General features: G+C 44.9%; 1 protein-coding gene across 1 annotated transcript; it reads right to left on the bottom strand.

Annotated features, from left to right (window-relative positions):
- Positions 1-1,943: 1,943 nt before the first annotated feature.
- On the bottom strand, positions 1,944-15,624 carry cUnh10orf88 (chromosome Un C10orf88 homolog; the record flags this gene model as incomplete). The annotated part of the gene is made up of 8 exons (XM_083635079.1): positions 1,944-4,160; positions 5,230-5,404; positions 10,481-10,649; positions 11,435-11,486; positions 12,427-12,624; positions 13,034-13,103; positions 14,237-14,422; positions 15,488-15,624. The coding sequence occupies 8 exons, from the start codon at positions 15,622-15,624 to the stop codon at positions 4,107-4,109; spliced, it is 1,041 nt and encodes a 346-aa protein (XP_083491205.1). The 3' UTR covers positions 1,944-4,106.
- Positions 15,625-20,637: the final 5,013 nt, after the last annotated feature.

The raw sequence follows: 20,637 nt of genomic DNA, 5'->3' as shown, positions 1-20,637 counted from the left end.
TGCATGTGACACGGAAAACATCCAGCAGCCTCTTCTTTCTTCTTCTTTTGATTTCGGCAGACTAGTCTTCTCTCTAGTCTTTCCTCCGCCGCGGTCTAGTTTTGAAACCAGAACCAGAGAACCAATCACACAGCTGAAAACCATAGAGCGCTCAAATCTCGCCCTTCGTCACTGGAGTCAATCTCGCGAGACTTCTTCTTCTTCTTCGTGTTTATGGCGGTTGGCAAACGTATTTGTGCATTACCGCCACCTACTGCACACACACGCACGCACACGCACACACACACACACACACACTGACACACACACAAGCGTCGATTACACGGTCATCTGTTCATAGGGCACAGCCTATTTAGCGTTAACTTAGCCTGTAAATTTCATGTACATTCAATGTAAACTCTTATTTAACTCCGACTGTAAATTCATGTAAATCCAACGTAAATTCATATTTATCATCCACAGAACACTTCACCACTCATGTACATATTGTAGGCTATATATTTGATTTGATTGCACTTGCAACTTTGCGATTGTCTTTAGTTATCTTCCTACTTCTTATCTCTGTATATTGATGTGACCGCTACGCTGCATACAAACACTAAGACAAATTCCTCGTATGTAACTTGCATACTGTGGCAATAAAAGTGATTCTGATTCTGATTCTATGTTTGGGTGATGTTCTGAAGTCGGCCGCTAGACGGCGCTGCGGAGATAGCAGGAGAGTTGGAGAGTGGTGTTGTGAGGAGAGAAGGAGGGCGAGGTGGAGCCTGGTGGAGCTAGGTGAAAAAGATGAGCTGCTGCACCCTAATTACCTCACTAAAAGTTATGAGTAAAACCCAGAACGTCTTGGACTGTTTCATTCACTGACACGTGATGTGTTGGGTGATGTTCTGGAGTCGGCCGCTAGGCGGCGACAAGGGCACCCATGCGGGTGACCTGATGGAGCCGGATTTTGTAATGAGGGCAGATTATTTGCCCCAATGCTGAGGCTATAGTTCAGTGATGATGTCATCAGTGTGTGAGGCTATATAATTGATGGGAGTATAAGTAGGTAGAATCGGGAGGAGCCAGACGGAGACTGGCTTCCGTCCCTGGGCTGTAGGCTATGGGTGACCTGACGGAGCCGGGTTTCTTAATTCGGTGATTGCCCTAATTACGATGTCACGATCAGTGATGTCATAAGACCAAGTGAGCTATGGTATGCATATAAAGTTGGGTATGTGGGCTCTGTCTGTTTCAAGTTCTGTGTTCAGCCACAGCTATGCCGTTTTACGTGTGATCCGGCTGAAAGCTTCAGGGTGTGTAAAGGGCACCCATGCGGGTGACCTGATGGAGATGGATTTTTTAATTAGGCTAATTAGCTAATGATGTGATGTCATAAGGGCACGCACACACACAGAGGCATTGTGACAAGACTGATCAGTGATGTCACACACACAAGGAGGCATTTGACAAGACTGATCAGTGATGTCATAGGGGGGCACACACACACACACACACACACTGATGATGTCATCAGTGATAATCATAATGGGGCACACACACACACACGGAGGCATTGTGACATCACTGATGCAATTGTAGTGAGCAACACACACCCACGCGCGCCAATAGGGCAGGTGAGGCCACCCTAGTTTTATATAAAAGCCCAGATGTTTATTATAGTCTAGCTTCCTAATACAGGCCTACACAAGGATATTAGACATACCTAACACATATAAACATAGGAAACAATAGTATAGTATTGCCTGTAATCATGTAAATGTAATGTTAATGCCGATTACGCCTATAACTGCAAACACTTCATTGCCCACAACTTATTCAGTTAATAATACAAGAGATGCTAGTCTCAGAACATGCCTTTGCTATGAACACGGACATAAAGTGATGCGCGTTTGCACGTTATGATTGTTAGCAGATAAAAGCAGATAATAAAAGCAGATAAAAGCAGATGTAATGTTAGATGTAACATTAGATGTAACGTTACATAACCTGGCAATACAGCAGCAATCACCTTTTGGCACGACATGACAGAGGGCAGCAGAGACGCTGGGCGTTTCTGTGTCTGGGATGAGCAGCCTACCTCACGTGAAAAGAAAACTTTATCTTTGCAGTTGTGTGACATTGGAGAGCAAACCGGTTAATTTGTCGCACCAATTGTCAAACTTAATTTTTTTTTACCTTTATTTTAACCAGTCATTAAGAACAAATTATTATTTACAATGGCACATGGCAAAAGGCAAGGCCTCTTGAAGGTGAAGGGACTAAAATAAATTATTTTAAATGACAACAGCACATATCTAAACATATCCAACACATCCATTACTTTACAGGTATTGTGTGTGACAGCAAAGTAGCAACACAAGCAGCAAGACAAACAGGCAAAAGCAAGACAACCACAGCAAGAGAGGCAAGAACAAATCATGTGACAAACAGTAAACAAACAACCAAGGATCAGGAATATCAGTGGGTCGAGAAACAGCTGCGTGTATCAGCGAGAATGTCCACAATCAAGTTCTTAAAAGATGACTTGGGGATAAAATTGTCCAGTGTTTCAATCAGGGGGGTACGGTGGTGCAGTGGTAAGCGCTGTCGCCTCACAGCTCGAAGGTCCTGGGTTCGATTCCCACCTGGGACGCTGTGAACGCTGAAGGAATGCGTGCCCGTCCGCATGTCCTCGAGTGCCCACCGCCCGGGTGGGGTCGTCAAAAGGGCCTTTCTGTGTGGAGTTTGCATGTTCTCTCCGTGCCTCCCGGGGGTTTCCTTCATATAGCAGGAACCCCCTTCACCAAAACATGCAATATCCTGGTTGCTGATGTGGTTCCTCCTCTGGTCGTTAAGGGCGCCTGTTCAGAGGGAGGGGAACTAGTTGGAATAGCGTGAACCTCCCGCGTGCTATGTCCTACCGGTGAAGCTTCCTCTGTCAGGTGAAAAGAAGCGGCTGGCTAACTGCCCATGTCTCGGAGGAAGCATGGAGCCAGTTTCGGCTCTCCCCAGATCGGCAGAGGGTGGAGCAGCAACCAGGATAAATACATTAAAATTAGCACTAATGGGGATAAAAATGGGATAATGGGGGGGGGGGGGACGTTGTTCTGGTGGACAGGTCTCTCTCTTCATACACAGCCACAGTCTTAACTGTTAGACGTTGTTCTGGTGGACAGGTCTCTCTCTTCATACACAGCCACAGTCTTAACTGTTAGACGTTGTTCTGGTGGACAGGTCTCTCTCTTCATACACAGCCACAGTCTTAACTGTTAGATGCTGTTCTGGTGTAGATGCTGTTCTGGTGGACAGGTCTCTCTCTTCGGCGTGAGGATCAGTAGATCAGATTTCGCTGCTGATCTTGATCTGGGATTTCCACCGTTAGCCTCAACTATCGTGCTGCGTTCAGGTGCTGCAGGGAAAGTCCGGCATCCGGGACTTCCAAGGCGGCTGCTAAACGGCGTTGCTTTCACATGTGATTTAGTTGGAAAATCAAACCAGGAAATCAAAAGATGAAAAACATAGAGCCTGCCCTCAGAAAAGGGGTTGTTTTCGGGGGTTGTTTTGTATAAATTTAGCAACCTCTTAGCGGTCGTGTAAATAATGACAGTGGTCGGAGTGAAGGAGGGCGTAAACACTTGCCTTAGACACCAGAGTTTGATCCCCAGCATCTAACAAAGTCTACAATTCAACCCTAAGTCACATTTAACATTTATGTTACCTAACCCTAACCCAACGCTAACCCAACGCATAAACCTAACCTCAACCAAGTTGTTTTATTTACGCAATGTTTTCAAATTAACGTTGGAAACGCTCTTGTAGGTGGTAGAAGGGTAGGAACAAACGGATCTATGGGTTGGGTTGGAGGAATTGTTCCTCCTGTAGAATATAGCTCATATCCCATGTTCCGAGCTGCTGGAGGTTTGGCTCTGCTGACAGACGTCTGGTTTAACGTGACTTAGCGTGTTAGCAGACATAGTTAGCAGCATTTCCGTGATGTTAGTCCCGCCTCTTCTTCTGCTGTTCCTCCGTCAGCGGCCCGTCTGCAGCGTCCCAGCAGGGCGAGGGTTAAACACGTTACGTTTGAGTCTTTTTAGTTTTCTGGATCCTTCTGGTTCATGATGTCACTGTGGGACGGGCGTCTCGGCGGCGGGTGCCGGCTCCTCTGAGGCTCCGCCCTGCGGATGCAAATTTTAATCAATCTCCTTAATCGATTGATGGGTGATGTTAACAATCAATTCATCGATTAATCATTATATAAAAAACAGCTTTTGGCATAGAAAATAGCAAATACAAAATGTGGGTTTTTACACCTGTCTTTAGGCCTACTCAACAAGGTAATCAGCCAACCAAACTTCCTAACCTGACGCTGCCAGATAGGGGCGGTATTGTTTTCACAACACCACACTCAATCTGGGTATGCTTCCGTGGACGCAATGTCACGTAAAAAAACAAACTACTAGACAGGTGATTGGACGAACCATTTGTCTATCTCCGTCTGGGAGGGATATGACATAGGAGCTCTGCGCCTCAGGCTTCTCAGACTGAGGCTACAGGCTAGGCTAACATAACAAACGCAAAACAAACTGCAAATGTTGGGTGCAAACATTGACTGTTTAATTCACCATTCAAAAGAAAGAAGAATAACTGCAGATGTCTGAGGATGAACGCTGAGTGGAGGTTGGCCATTTTTGCACGTTAAATGTAATGTTACCGATTGACTGGCCTATGTTACCCTAACGTTAGCAACATTAGCGAGTTAGCTTGGGAGCTACTAAATCTAACTATGTCACCATAATACCCAGAGTGCCTTGCGCCACTGAAGAAAGCCAAGCAGTCTGGACTCCGGGGGGGGGGGGGGGGGGGGGGGGGGGGGGGGGGGGGTGTTCGGGGGACTCGCTATGGCTCTGCAGGCCGAGTTGTAGGTGTGTTTACGTTTACTAAACTGAATGTTTTCTAATAGATAATTAGATCAATCACCTAAATGCTATAAGACTTTTCCAACATATTTCATTGCAGGATGACGACATCATCAATCAATTCTCCCACACTGGACTTTTTGCCTGCTTGCTTTGTTTTCTTCTTCCTCTGTATAAGCGGTGAAAGTAAAAATCGCCCTTGTGGTGTTAAATCATCTCGTCAAAAAATGAGAAAATAGCACATAGCCTATGACCAGTTTGATCGGTCAAATTCTTAACAGCAATTAATCGATTGTTGATTAATTATTAACATCCCTAGTCTGCCCACCTTTGAGCCGGGAGCGGTGGCTCCCTGACTGAGCGTGCTCAGTGGGCCGGGCACTGCTTCGTGACTGAGCGCGCTCAGTAGGGTCGCCTCCAGAGCGTCCAGACGGCGGTCCAGGTGCTCCTTCAGTCTCTGCTCCATCTGCTCCAGACGACGCTCCATAGCAGAGTCCAACTCCCTGTGGGGGACACTGGAAATTAAAATTGCAGACCTCCGCCAAGTCCATTCTGCTATGATATGTACATTTTGGGAGTCGGGTTCAGAACCCTAACCCTGACCCACCCACATCTTCAGAACCCTAACCCTGACCCACCCACATCCTAACCCTGACCCACCCACATCTTCAGAACCCTAACCCTGACCCACCCACATCCTAACCCTGACCCACCCACATCTTCAGAACCCTAACCCTGACCCACCCACATCCCTAACCCTGACCCACCCACATCCCTAACCCTGACCCACCCACATCCCGCTCATCAGAAATACGACCACACTAGGGGTGGGAATCGTGGATTAACTCACGATACGGTCACGATACTTGGCCCTCGATAACGATATTATCACGATACAGCGATTCTGCAATAATCGATATATTGGAAGAAATTTAACCTACGATATCTGTGTAACTGAAGAGAAAAAAATACCCCTAAAAGGCAAGAAGCAGGTATTATGTATTTATTAGCAGAATTGACTCTCTCAGAGTTCACTCACTCACTCATACCATATTCGATACCATGGAGGAAAAGTTACACATTAAGTCTTTTTATTATTATTATTAAAACAAGAAAACCTATATAACCTACCTACCTATATAATTTCTAAAAGTAGATATTAATGATCAAACATTTCCATTCATGTAGCCTACAGTATTTATGTTTTTGTTACACTACAAACATAAATAAACGTCAACTTGAAACTATGTTTCAACTACCACACACAGCATAATATTTTAGCCTGTTTATTAAAAAATAATAATAATAATAAATAAACATATCGATACTTGGTGCCAGTGTATCGATAACGTATCGCAAGTGGAAATATCGTGATACCGTGAGTATCGATATTTTGTCCCACCCCTAGACCACACCTTAACATCAAATTCAGTGGTTCTCAAACTTGCTCACGTCAAGGACCCCTAAACTAACACAAATTAGACCACGGACCCCCAATTGATAAGATTTTGTCACAGGGACCCCATCTTTGTTTTTAGATGTTTTATTGCAGAAAGTGTTTGAAACCCATTACCAAAATAGTCATACATTCTGTCATTGTCCTGAACAATTTGATTAAATCTAGGAATATAGTAGATATTTGGAGGGTTCAACACCCCACTGACAAAGATTACTCGTTCTACTCCCATGTCCACAAATCCTATAGCAGAATAGTTTACTTTCTAATAGACTCTCAATTAATCTCCCATGTCACGAATATGAAATATCACAACATATTGATTTCTGATCATGCCCCCTTGACAATGACCTTAAATCTTTCTCTTCACCCCCTCTAAACTACATGGGTTCAACTCTAATCTCCCACCCCTGTTTTAGATGTGGTCTAGAAGAGGGCACTTTTCTTCATTCCACCTGGCATTGTATTAAGTTACGAGGTTTTTGGCAGGGGGTCTGTGATGTCATATCAACAATTCATAATGTAACTTTTCCAATAGATCCTGAGATATGCCTTTTGGGCAATTTCTCAAACTCTAACCTTACACATAGTCATTCTATCAAGCTTACAGAAATCCTCCTGGTCATTGCCAAAAAATGTATTGCAATGAAATGGAAGTCAGATCTCCCAGTGCCAATTGGAATGTGGCTCTCAGAAGTGAAGAGCTGCTTACCTTTGGAAAAGATCACCTACTCATTAAGGAAGATCAATCTTTTCTATCAAAGCTGGCAGCTTAATTCATCTTAATTATATGGAGGACCTTCCATCTCATTTGATTGAATGACTATGATTTGAATGATCTCTCTACTCGCTCCACTCTAGCACTATGAAGATGATCCTATACCTCACTATATCTCTTAATGTATTTACATGTATTTTTGCTTTTTATTTGTTTCTAGTTTGTCTTGTATTGTGAAAAGTTCTGTATGGTTGTGTATGTCTTATATTTTGAAAAATAAAAAAAAGTATTGTCTAAAAACAAAAAGAAGCCATTTGAATTGGGAGATAAGCCTGAGGGGCTTCTGGCACGGCAGCTTATTAAGGGTGCCCAGGCCTCCAGGTCAATCCTCTCCATCAAATGGAAGAAGGGCGCCCCCTGCTGACTAACCCCAAGGAGATCATTTTAATTTATTTATCCTGCAATGTCCGGAATGTCAATCCACACCCAAATCTACGCAGATCACCTACGCCACTATAAGAATGCCCTCTCCACTGCCAAATCCTCCCATTACTCCAACAACCCCATCAACACTGGCAAAGGCAACAGCAGAGCCCTTTTCTCCACAGTCAGCCACCTAACTCCAGCCCCACAGAGCCCTCCCTCCAAACACCTCCTCTGATAACTGCACTGCCTTCCTGCAATTCTTCACCACCAAAATCACAACCATCCGCCAACAGCTGGCTTCATCAAACATCCCACCAATGGACCCGCCCATTAAAGATGTGTCCCGTTGCCATCTGCTAACCAGCCATTAATTATTATGATCAACACAAACTGTGGACTCAAAGTGGTTCAAAAACAACATCAAAGCGCAACATTTTCCAGACTTCTTTTCAACTATCCAAACTATTCAAGGCCTGGAAATGAGCAAATTCATTTTCAATACTTTTCCAGACTTTCCAGACCTGCGTAGGAACCCTGTTTTAAGAATGTCGACTTTTCAAAAATTCACTTAGACGTACCAGTCTGCTGCGGTCCTGACTCCAGACTGCTGCGCTCAACTCTGTTTGGACAGAGAGCCTCAGTGACGAAGCAGTCCGACCCACCCTGGCAGGGTTTTAATTGCTAAATGATCTGGGCAAATGCACACCAGATGTAGCCAGCAGTAAATGGATTGTAACTCTAAATGATCAAATTTTTATGTAATTTGTATGTAATTTGCATGTAATTGTTTATTATATTTTGAGCAGCTGCAGCCCAGTGAAGCCGTGGGAGCTGTTTGGGCATCCGATGACATGACCGTTTGAGAGAGTGGCTCTGGTGTGAGAGACACACTCCTCTATTGTCCCATGCAGTCAAAAGACGTCTCTGTTGGCTCCACTCTGCTCCGCAGTCCGCACCATGTGACCATGCACCATGTGACCCTGCACCATGTGACCCTGCACCATGTGACCCTGCACCATGTGACCCTGCACCATGTGACCATGGTCAACATGCTCACTGTAGTTGTCACTCGCAGTCTTAAGCTCCAGACAAACCGGGAGGACTGCATTTATTACTTTCAAACTAGTAATAATGTTTTAATAACCACTACTGCCTGATGTAAACCAAAGTGCCCTTCTGGGACATGTATTCAAAATGATTGATTGATTGATTGATTGATTGATTGATTGATTGACTAGAAAGGCCTAAGTGGCAAACTCTCTTGTCTCTCGTCTCTTGTGTCGGGGCCACTTGAACACACTTGAACACATCGCAAACACGCCTGTGTGAGACCTGATTCATGAAACAAAGCAGCCATTTCACTCACTGAAACGTTTTTGTGATTTAGCTGCTTCTAATCTAATGGAGAATATGTCTGATGAAAAGTTGCAAATGGCGCTGCCGTTGTCAACCCGTGTCTGGTCTTTTGCTTGTGGAAGAAGAAAGGAAGAAGGGGAGGTGAAAACATCTGGAGAAACCGCACTAAATGGGTGATATCATGCAGCGACAGGCTCAATACAAGGGACTTTCCCAAAGAAACATCGTCGGGAAAATATCCATGTTTTGGAATTATCAGATGAGATGAAGTTGGAAAATGAGCAGAGCGTTTTGTGCACGTTGAATCGCATGTTGAATCGACCAGAAAAGCCGGCAACAAATCAGACTCCAGCCAACGGTGCAGCCCGTGCGGGACACCCCGCAAATACTAAGGCGGCAGACACCCAGACATGGCCGAAGACCGACTGTCGGCTTGTGTGTGTGGGGTTTGAGGGCCATATAATTTGCGCAATGCAGAAAAAATTGACAAAATCAGGGAATTTGGTAATAAACATGGAATCAACTGTAAAACATGGAATATTGCAGAATTTTCCATAATTTGGCTGAAATTGAAAAGTGGACCAAATGATCAAAATCAAAACTCGACCTAATTATTGTAGTAACATAAATTATGTCATAATTGCAAAATAGGCCTAGAGAAATGATACAAATAAAATCATCGACACGATACTATGACCGGCATCTCAACCTGTCATCTCAGACATCATCTTTCAGTCTGAAACGGACTCCGACACATGCGACGAACGGGTTCAGTTTGACTTTAACCTTTGTCGTTTGACCACCAAAATGTAATTAGTTCATCCTTGAGTCCAAGTCGATGTTTGAGCCAAATTGGAAGACATTTCGTCAAGGCGTTCCTGAGATATCGCGTTAACAAGCATGAAACGAGCAGTCACAGTGACCTTGAACTTTGACCACCGAAATCTAATCTGTTCATCCTTGAGTCCAAGTGGACGTTTGAGGCAAATTTGATGAAACTCCGTCAAGGTGTTCCTCAGATCACGCGTTAACGAACATCGGACGGACGTACGTATGGACAACATGAATCCACAATGCCTCCGGCCTGGCTATCGCCGGGGGAGGCATAAAAAATATCCCAACCTGTAGATTAAAGTTAAAATGGAAAAGGGGGGTCCGGGTAGTGTAGCGGTAGATTGCCTGCCTACCAACACGAGGGTCGCAGGTTCGCACACCCATTACCTCCGGCTTGGTCAGGCCTCCATACAGGCACGATTGGCTGTGTCTGCGGGTGGGAAGCATTAAGGGTATGTGTCCTGGTCGCTGCACTAGCGCCTCCTCTGGTTGGTTAGGGCGCCTGTTCGGGGCGGAAGGGAACTGGTGGGCATAGCGTGATCCTCCCCCGTGCTACGTCCTGCCGGTAAAGCTCCCCCTGTCGGGTGAAAAGAAGCGGCTGGCAACTGCGCATGTGTCGGAGGAAGCAAGGTGCTAGTCTCTGGCTCTCCCCAGATCAGCAGAGGGTGGAGCAGGGGGAAATTGGCCAAGTACAATTGGGGAGAAAATGGGGGGAAATCAGAAAAAAAGAAGGAAAAAACAGATTTCATACAGCCCTAAAAGTGGGTGGACGCTCTGAGCTCAACTCACCACGCTCCGTCGCTCCGCCTCCTCTCATCGGCGTGGTCGAGCCTCAGCTGCGTCACCTGACCGCAGAGGCTCTGCAGCATGGGCAGAAGATGGGGGGCGGGGCTTAATGCCTGGCCATGTCCCTGTCCCTTCAGTAAGTGTGACATCATCTGTGCCAGCTCGCTGTTCACTAGGGGCAGAGAGAGAGAGGTTTTTACTGTCACATGACACAAACACATCATATATCTGACCACAGATCTTTAATATTAGATAGAGACAACCCACTCCAGGCTCCGCCAGTTGTAAGAAATGGTATTCTTCCGGTCTCCTAAATGGGCGTGGTCATCATCAGCTTGTGATTGGCTGTCTGCCATTGGTACGAAACTTTATTGGCTGACCAGTCTCCTAAGGGGGCGTGGCAGTGGTGAAACCTCCATGGCACAGATACAGGAAGTGACTGGACGTTGGGGTGCCTCACTGCCTCTATCTATATTAAAGGTCTCTGACCTGACTCATTGAAAAATACCATAAAACTTCAATTAAAAGCAGAGTCAATATAGACGCGGGGTCTGGAACATATTTTGTAAATAAATGCGGGTCTCAATTTAGGGTTAATTCTTTTAACTTGCTGAGCGATATCCATAGCATGCGACCATTGAACCCATTTTCATTCAGATAAACTGAGCTGAGGTCAAGGGACCCCTTTGAAATGGGTTTCCCTTGTTACAACAAAACACAAGCGATACAAACAGAGAAATATAACTATCACACATGGGAGAACACCGCATCCAGTTAATATGCAAAATAAGATACAATATTCTACAAAGATTTAACTAAAAATTACAGGGATCGGTTTCAAACATACTCGGGAAACCAGGAAACCAAACCTGGTGGAAACCTATAAGCTGGAAACCTGTGAGAGTCAAGTTTAGTTTCCAGACCATTCCTGGACCTGAGGGAGCAGAGGATCCTCACCTGTGTTCTGGGTGTCTGACCCGGTGGGTTTGGGTCCGGAGCCGGCTGGAGGCTGGAGGAGAGAAGACAGTTACAAACCTGACCTGATGATGTCATCTATCTGTTACCTAGGGGTCCCACACCTTTTCATGGATAACATTTCAAAACTTTCACAGGAGTTTTCAACGATCCATAAGAGCATTTCCATGTGACTCTGAATCAATACCACAGATTATCATGAATAGGACAGCTCTTTATTTTGGATTTTAGTGCTTTAGAACAGCGGTCCCCAACCACCGGGCCGCATTCCGCAGCAAGATTCTCAGTATTAAACCGGTCCGCGGTGCAAAAAAGGTTGGGGACCCTTGCTTTAGAGTCACTCCATCACATTACATGGAATCTATTGTAGTAAACATACATTTTCTGTAAAATATTAATATGAAATACAAGAAGCACTCAAATCAAATAAAAACAGGTGTGTCCTATTTGTCCAGCGTCACATTCATTGTACATGGAAGCTATTGAAAAAAGAAGAAATCGACACTATAATGCCGGCAGTGTCTGTCTCTCTGTCCTTCGCGTATCTCGAGAACCGTTGGTTGGATCGACTTCAAACTTGGGGAGTGCGCGAAGGGGGACCTGACCGAGTGCAGTGCCCTGTTTTTGTGCAATTCGGCATAGCCCCACCCACTAGGAACAAAAAATGCGGTTTATCTGGAGAACCGATCGACTTTATTTTCTGAAAATCTTGTTTAAAAAAATGCATTTACGCTTCAAAAGCCATAAATGTGTTCCTCATTTGTGAGGATTATCCCGCTGAACACAAACTTGACTGTTTCATAAACTTTCGTTAACCACAGACCTTATTTCATGCAATTAACCGAAATTCCCGTAGAAAAATCCCATTGCCTTTTACACCTACGAACCAGGAAGTGCAGGGTCTTCCGAGTAAGCCTACAAAAACAGGTCATCCCTGCGGTACTTTATGCAGCCCTCTCACTCTGGGCTCCTACCTGCTTTGGGCCCTGCAGCATGTCCATGAGGCTCTGGGCCCCGGGGGAGAGGCTGGAGCCCACCACCTCCACCAGGCTCTGCACCCGCATCAGGTCCACGCCTCCGCCCAGGCTGGGGGCGGGGGCAGGGCCCGGAGGGCGGAGTCCCAGGACCACACGACACACCAACACACTGCTTCTACCACACAGGGACAGGAGCTGGGCGAGCGAGAGGGAGAGGAGGGTAGAGAGAGAGACGTTACCACTCAAAGGTTTGGACAGAACTGTTTGAATGTACTTTGTTTTTCATTCTCTCAAAGCCATTTTGACCTCAGGGCTCCATGCTGGAGCTAACCCTAAGCCTACACATGCTGGGCTTATGCTTAAATACTTGAAATTAGACAAATATAAATAGTGAAGTTGTTGCCTATGAATTTCTTTCCAAAGCCTTTATTTAACTTTCCATCAGGGCAAAGGGCTACTTTAAATCATGTAAAATATAAGATCGCGTTGATTTGTTTGATTATTTTGGTCACAGCATAATTCCATTATTTTTGTGTTATTTTGTAGTTTTGATGTCTTTACTATTCGGTAAAAAGGGAAGAAAAAGATGTGACCCTGAACTGACCTTCAGCTCACAGCCGGAGGAGGGAGGATCCAGGAACAGCTGCTTCCTGTAGAACGGCCCCCTGTCTGCCCTGTGAGCAGAGACAAATATGCAGAGACAAATCAGCCTGGATTTGGGGACTGCCAGGAGAAGCTGACCGGAGGACCTGAGGGACCTTGAAGGAGCATAGGGTTCCAGCAGGTTGGAGAGGTAAATGGGGGCCAAGCCATTAAGGCACTTAAAAGCAATCAGCAACATTTTAAAATCTATCCCCCAGTAGTGCCTTACACTACTCGTTACCGACAAAAGTAATGTGATTACAGTAACGCGTTACCCCCAACACTGTTAATAATATATCTTCAGTGTTTCCCCTACCATTCTACAGGCCTGGCGGGCCCGCCAGGCCAATGCCGCCCCTGCCAGGCCAGAAAAATAATTGCAAGATTTTTTTTTTCAATAAACCTTTATGGCATATTATTAGAATACAGTAATACTGGTGTTGGCAGTGTTGACAGTAATAGAAGATGCCAAATCATTCAAAACAATTAAGCATTTTGCTTTTAGGAGCATTGTGCCAGCGTGCGGCGCTGTTCCAAAACATGTCAACGTGTGTCGTTGCCTGGGAAACGCACATCCCATAATACATCTGTTCGCATCGCATCCCATAATAGTATGATGATACTTGGGATGCCATTGCGAACATAGATGTGAACAGGTTAGCTAAAAGTTTAGCGTCGCCAGCGAAGGCCCCCACCGTTGCGGACGAGGTATGTTTCGAAATCCCTGCAGGCCTGAAAAGTTTTCTAGGAGAAACACTGATTTAATGTGTTTGTTGATGGGGGGAGGGGGGTTATTTTATTTTGTTTGTTTGTGCGTGTGTATGCTTAGGGTTTGTTTTGTTTTCTGTAGATGATTTTGTGGTTTTCATGTTTTTGTTTGTTTGTTTTCTGTTTTACTTAAAAATGTAAATAAAAAAATGTATCACAAAAAAAGGAATTTTCACCAAATGACTTTAATAGCTCTATCAGGCCTTGCCCCTTTAAGAATGTGGCCTAATGGGTAACCTGTGTGGGTGACATAGTAGGAAGTGAGTGTTTTTAGTTGCAGGATGCTAAGTGATAGTTAGCAGGAAAAGAGTTTAAAACGTCACAGAGAGCGTGCATTATGTGTGTGTGTGTGTGTGTGTGTGTGTGTGAGTGCACACGTGTGTATGTATGTGTGTACCTGTCAGGGTGAGTGTCGTCCCTTTCCCCCCGGGCTGTGGCACAGTACTCCCCCTGCTGGTTGTAGAGCTCCATGGTGCGCGCCTCGCTGACCACCAGCAGGCAGCTGATGGCGAGCGGGGTTTGGCTACAGCGGAGCAACAGGATGCAGGGAGAACCCTCCTCTGTCTGTTCCAACAACACCGCACTGCAGACCAGATCACTGTTAAAGGGACAGTTCAGCCAAGAATCACACTTTGGTAATCATTATCGACTGTATGCAAATACCGGTATTCATATTCATACAGAGACGTTTAGGTACGAGGCTTCAGGTTCAATACACATTTCAAACCAAAAACCAAAAAGGACGAAAGGTGTAAAAAACAAACAAACATTGATGTAAATTTAAATAAAAAAAAATTAACTAGACTGTGAAAATAATAAAATAAATTAGTAAAACAAATGAAAATATTTAATCACACATAAACACTACAACATTAAAACACAATACATTGTTAGACGAACAAAAGAAAAGAAAAGAAAAGAAAAGAAAAGACAAAAACTATCAATAAAATCACCAACAAATAGAAATACAATGTTGAAAAACAGTACAATTCGGTAGGACCCCCTCAACAACAATCAATGTTTGTCCCACTCCTCAGTGGAGACCCTCTCCTCAGTGGAGACCCTCTCCTCACTGGAGACCGTCTCCTCAGTGGAGACCATCCCCTCAGTGGAGACACTCTCCTCAGTGGAGACCCTCCCCTCAGTAGAGACTCTCTCCTCAGTGGAGACCCTCTCCTCACTGGAGACCCTCTCCTCACTGGAAACCCTCTCCTCAGTGGAGACCCTCTCCTCAGTGGAAACAATCATTATGATTATTTTCAGTCTCTTTTGCTATGAACGGTCCTGGGTGGAAACAGGGAGGGAGGGTGTCATGGAAGCGCCCACGGTCTCACCAGGAAACTCGTGAATAACCTTCACTTTAGATCAAGACTGGATTGGCCTCAAAAGCAGCCATAAGATTCAGACACTTTGCGCCATGAGTTCCACTATATCTGCCTATCTGTCTCTCTGCCTGCATGTTTGTTTAGTGTGTGTGTGTGTTATATATATATACACGCATACTGTACATAAATACACATACATAAATACACACACACACACACACACACACACACACACACACACACACACACACACACACACACACACACACACACACACACACACACACACACACACACACACACAGTGTAACTTGTGGTCGTACCAGTCCGACTCATCTCCCTCCATCAGACTCAGGTCTTTGTCGTCGGTGAGGTGAACAGGATGCAGAATGTCGGCGAGGCGGCGCTCTGCAGCACCACAAACCCAACCAGGTCCACTTTCCACAGCGATGTCCGCCATGGTGCTGAGGAGAGAGGAGACAGGTTAGGAGACAAGTCAGGGAAGGAGTTAGGAGACAACATGATGCCTGGCACCTTTGCTCTTTTTAACACAATAATGTGGATATAGTATATTAGGGTATTAAGGTATATTAAGGCACGATGGCATCGACCATCGCGATGGGCCGACCCCCATCGACCTCTGAGCCTTCTTATTGGACCATCGTGATTAATTACCTGTTCCAATCAAACGTTTGCAGATTTAATAATAAAAAAGGCAAACTCCACTCAACCGTGATGTGCGGGGGACGCGCGGGCGGTGTAAACAAGTGCACCCTATGCCCAGTTAGTTCACAGCAATCTTTTTTTTAAGATAGATTCTTTTTTGGGCATTTTTGCCTTTATTTAGATAGGGCAGTACTAGGAAGACAGGAAAGGTGGGGAGAGAGAGGGGATGACATGTGGCAAAGGACCTTGGGTCGGATTCGAACCTGCGTGGGACGCGCGAAGGACTGAGTCTCCGTGGTACGCGTGGTACGCGTGCTACCAGGTGAGCCACCAGGACGCACCTCACACACATTCACACACCGAAGGCGGCAAGCTGCCACGCAGGGTGCTGCTGGCACAGCCGTCGGGAGCAATTTGGGGTTCAGCGTCTTGCCCAAGGACACTTCGACATGCGGACTGGAGAAGCCGGGGATCGAACTAGGGATGTTAATGATTAATCGACAATCGATGAATCGATCATTAACACATTCACTGCCAGCCATTTTTTTTTTTACTGTAGGTAGCTTCTGCCAAGCCGTTTTTTGAGGATTCTGGCTCATTTTACAAGAGCCGAGGATAATTTTCTGCTTGGACTTTGTGAACACGAAGTTCACAAAAGTACTAATAGAATGTGTGCTTTCTCTGTCTAAAAGAGTTAGTTTGTAGAGTTAGTAGTTATGTAGATATTAGCCGTTGAGTACAGCATGGTTTCAGCGTCTGAGACAGGAAGCTGAGATAATCGCAGTTTTGTGAAATTCAATCAAACAGGCAGAACAGTCACTTTAACCATTTATTTTTGGCATCAGTGAGAGATCAGACATCTGAACAATATAGTTCTGAACACCCTCTCCTTCAAACTCCTCCCTCCGTGGGCGTGTCTGGTGGCGTTTGTCACAAGCCAGTTTCTCCTGCCTGTCTGAGCAGTGAGCAGCCTCCCTCTCTGGCGGCCCCTCGTCGGCGAGTGTGGCGAGTGTGGACTGTGGATGGGACTCAATCGTTTCTTGGATTTTCGGTTGAGAGCTTTGATGAAGCTTTGTGCGATTCTAGGCTTTATGCTGCCCACCCAGTCTATTTTTGGAACCCCCCACCGTTGTGCGCCCGTGTGCAGCAGCGTGAAAGCGTTTTCGCCTACAGTATGAGAATGAGGCTCGTTCGTTTCTGGGTTTTCGGAATGCGTGCGATTCTGGCCTTTCTGCGGGTGTTTCAAAGTGTGTTTCACCCTAATCTATTATGCAAATTTGCAATCCCCCACGCCAGCACCGCTCTCCGCTCTCGGTGTGCTGCTGCTGGCGCGGCCGCTCTCGGGCGAGTCTGGTGACTGATGACTGTAAAATCGCCAAGCCATTTCCTTGAGAATGGCTTTCTCCCGCGGCTGTTTTTGGTTGGCTTTCTCTCTGTCGGGAGAGCACTGTCGCCACTTAGTTGGTCGGTAAAATAGATTATACACATTCAATACTTCCAATATTTTTATAGGAGACGTGGGGGGCATTGATCCACGTAGCACCGTCAAAAAAAAAAAAAAAAAAAATTTGACGAGTCAACTCGTCATTGGCAGTGAACGGTTGGATTGTGTTTGACGAGTCAACTCTTTGACGTTTCTTTGCTGAAATGATTTAACACCACAAGGGCAAAATGTAACTTTCACTGCTTATACAGAGGAAGAAGAAAGCCAAGCTAGCAGACAGAAAGTCCAGGGTGGAGAATTACACCCAAAAAGACAACAGTAATCATTGTAAACATTATAATACAATGTTGAAATATCTCACGTCCACAAGCACAATGACAGCTAATGCAGGACATTTAGTTGGTTGATCAACTTGTTGGGTCGGCCAGACAGGTGTTAAACCCTGCATTTTGTATTTGTTTTGTATGTCAAAAGCAGTTTTTAATATAATCGTTAACCTGACCAATTAATCAATTAAGTAAATTTATTTAAAATATGCATCCCTAATGGCGAGTTAGTCGCTCTCTCTCCATGCCAGCACAATGCTTTAGTCTCTCTCTCCCTCTCCATGCCAGCCATGGAGAGTGTGTGTGTGTGTGTGTGTGTGTGTGTGTCCAGCGTATTGAAACACACCGCCCCTTCAGGAAACGAGAGTGAAACTCATCCAGCGCCCCCCAAATAACCATCCTTTCCGTGACAATAATGACTGCTGACTGCTGAGTGACAGACTCGGTGTGTTGGCCATGTGCTGGCGCAAGTAGTAAAAACACAGGGGAAGAGAAGAGAACGGAGGAATGGAGCTGAGAGGAGCTGTTTGTATGTGTAGCGGTTTCAATAGCTAAGTGCTAGCCAGTAGCATGTGTTTTAATACAGAAAGAGCACGCTCTGCCTCTTTGAACAGCCGCACTCTCATTTTCGTGCAGAGCGTCAGATTGAATTTCCGAACGTACCCAACAACAGAAATGTGCATGACCCTATTTATTTATGTCGATGGTCGTGACTCACCATGAATCGTGAAATCGCCAGTCGGTCCCAAAACAGTTCCAAATGCTGCCAGCAGGACTGAAACTTCGAGGTTTGCAGGCAAATAATTTTGGTCCAGTTGACAAGATAAAGGATGTTAAAAAGCCCCGAAGCCAAGTTACGTTCAGCCAGAGCTTAACGCTCCAGACCAGCTTCGGGGACAGTACAGAGTACGCCCCCTAAGTACAGAGCACGCCCCCCCTAAGTACAGAGTACGCCCCCTAAGTACAGAGCACGCCCATAGGCGAGACATTCAGATTCAGATTCATTTATTTAGAAGATGGGACAATGCACATTAATGGACAGTACAGCCGTACAGTAAATATGCCAGGTTTTAGCCCAAGGGCTAGTTTCCACCTGTAGTCCCATGGCAGGTTGATGTAATCTTGAAAAGAAAAAAAAATTAATAGTACAAAAAATGAATAGTATAAAAGGTTAGTCAAACATAAGGTGAGTAAAACACACAGAGCATGCAGTAAAACATGACAGACAATATGTTAAAAATGATCACATTGTTGGTTTGATCTGAGCCACAATTTCAATTGGCCTTTAAAGGTGGCGAGACTAGGGCATTCTCTAATAAAGAGAGGTAGATTATTCCAGAGGGTGCTTCCCATGTAAGGTCCTCTGGCTAAAGCAAGTTTTTCTAAAGGGGACCTCACAGACCTTGTTCGTGATGGCCCGAGTGACACGGGTCGAGTTGGCGGTCGAACGATATTTGATGAAGTCAGCTAGAGGAGGCGGCGCCAGTCCATGTAGAACTTTGTATATTAAACAGGCAGAGGTGAAATTTCTAAAGTTCTCAAAACTTAGCATGTCATATTTACGTATGACATGACAGTGGTGATGAGAAAAGGGTTTTTTATCTAGTATTTTCAGGGCTTTTTTATAAAGTAATTCGGCTGGTTTGAGAGTAGTTACCCAGCAAACATCGTCTTGACCGCGACATCACCAGACGATAGAATTGTGGTTTGGCATCTACCATCTAAGTCTGACGTTCTCTCCACATTCCTCCAAAGTAACGTTTAGACTGTCACTTCAAAACAAAAAATATTGACCTCATATTGCTTTGAAAACACCACATGTAGGTGTCTTTTGTGTTTTTGTTGAATAAAATTACATTATTGTCCCATTTCTCTTGCCGTAACTAAACGCAGTGTTGTGGGTTTTGGATGTGCTATAGCACATCCAAAACCCACAACACTTTAGCAGACAGCATATGCTGTCTGCTAATGTCACGTTGGTTATATTATCGTAAATGATATAAATATACCTGTCTCATCGCTGGTTGAAATCATGAAACAGAATTAGCGAGGCAGCTAGCCTATCAACGCAACTTCCAGTCGGGACCGTCAAAATGCTAAGTGCTCAATGTTAAGTATCTCTATATATGACCAAATCCGTAGCATTTGTAACTAATTCGGTGGCCTAATGGATAAGACACATGACTGCGAAGCGGGCGGCGCAGGATCGAATCCCGCATGAGGTGTGATCTTTTGTCTTTCAAAAATCGTTGAATCTGGACACGTTGTGGGGAAGTAGAGGAATTACGTCGCTAAGATTTCCATTCAGAATATATAATTAGACCCTGACTAGATGTAGTGGTTTGACGTGCAGCAGACGGTCGTTATACGTGAAAATGTTTGCTGGGTACTCCTGTCAACGACCAGCTATTTATACAATAATTCAGATGCGAAAGGATCATCGAGTGTAAAAATAAAAACGCAGCGTCTGTGGACAGACAATTTGTCTGAAGTTATACAAGTGGAATTTAATTTTTTTGGAGATCATTTTGATGTGGTTGCTGAACGTTAGGTTGGAGTCCAACATCACGCCTAAGTAGCCTATTTAAACTCGTTAACCACAGATAATTCCTCTGACCCCAAGAAGACATTGGAGCGCGCAGGTGCAATGTTTCTTTTAGAAAAGAACATGCAAACTGTTTTTTTTGCATTCAGCAGGAGACAAGATTTAGTTAGCCATGCCTGGATATGAGAGAGAGCTGAAGATAAGACACGTGCCGCCTCCCCTGGGTTTTTAGCCCTTGTGAAGATAACTGTGTCGTCAGCATAAAGCTGGACATCTACATTAAAACAGTAATCAGGAAGATCATTAATGTACAAAGAAAAGAAAATTGGCCCCAAAATTGACCCTTGGGGGACCCTACTGGACAGCTCAGGTAAGGGGAGCTGACACCGCCAACCACAGTGCACTGCTCCCGGTGAGACATTGACAATAAATATAATAAACAACCGTTTAAATTTAAATGTGTCAGTCGTAACGTTATATATATTTTTTTTA

Source organism: Poromitra crassiceps (genome assembly GCF_964638095.1).
Source record: "Poromitra crassiceps genome assembly, chromosome: 4".
Classification (NCBI taxonomy): Eukaryota; Metazoa; Chordata; class Actinopteri; order Beryciformes; family Melamphaidae; genus Poromitra; species Poromitra crassiceps.
This window is presented reverse-complemented; position numbering and strand designations above follow the sequence as displayed.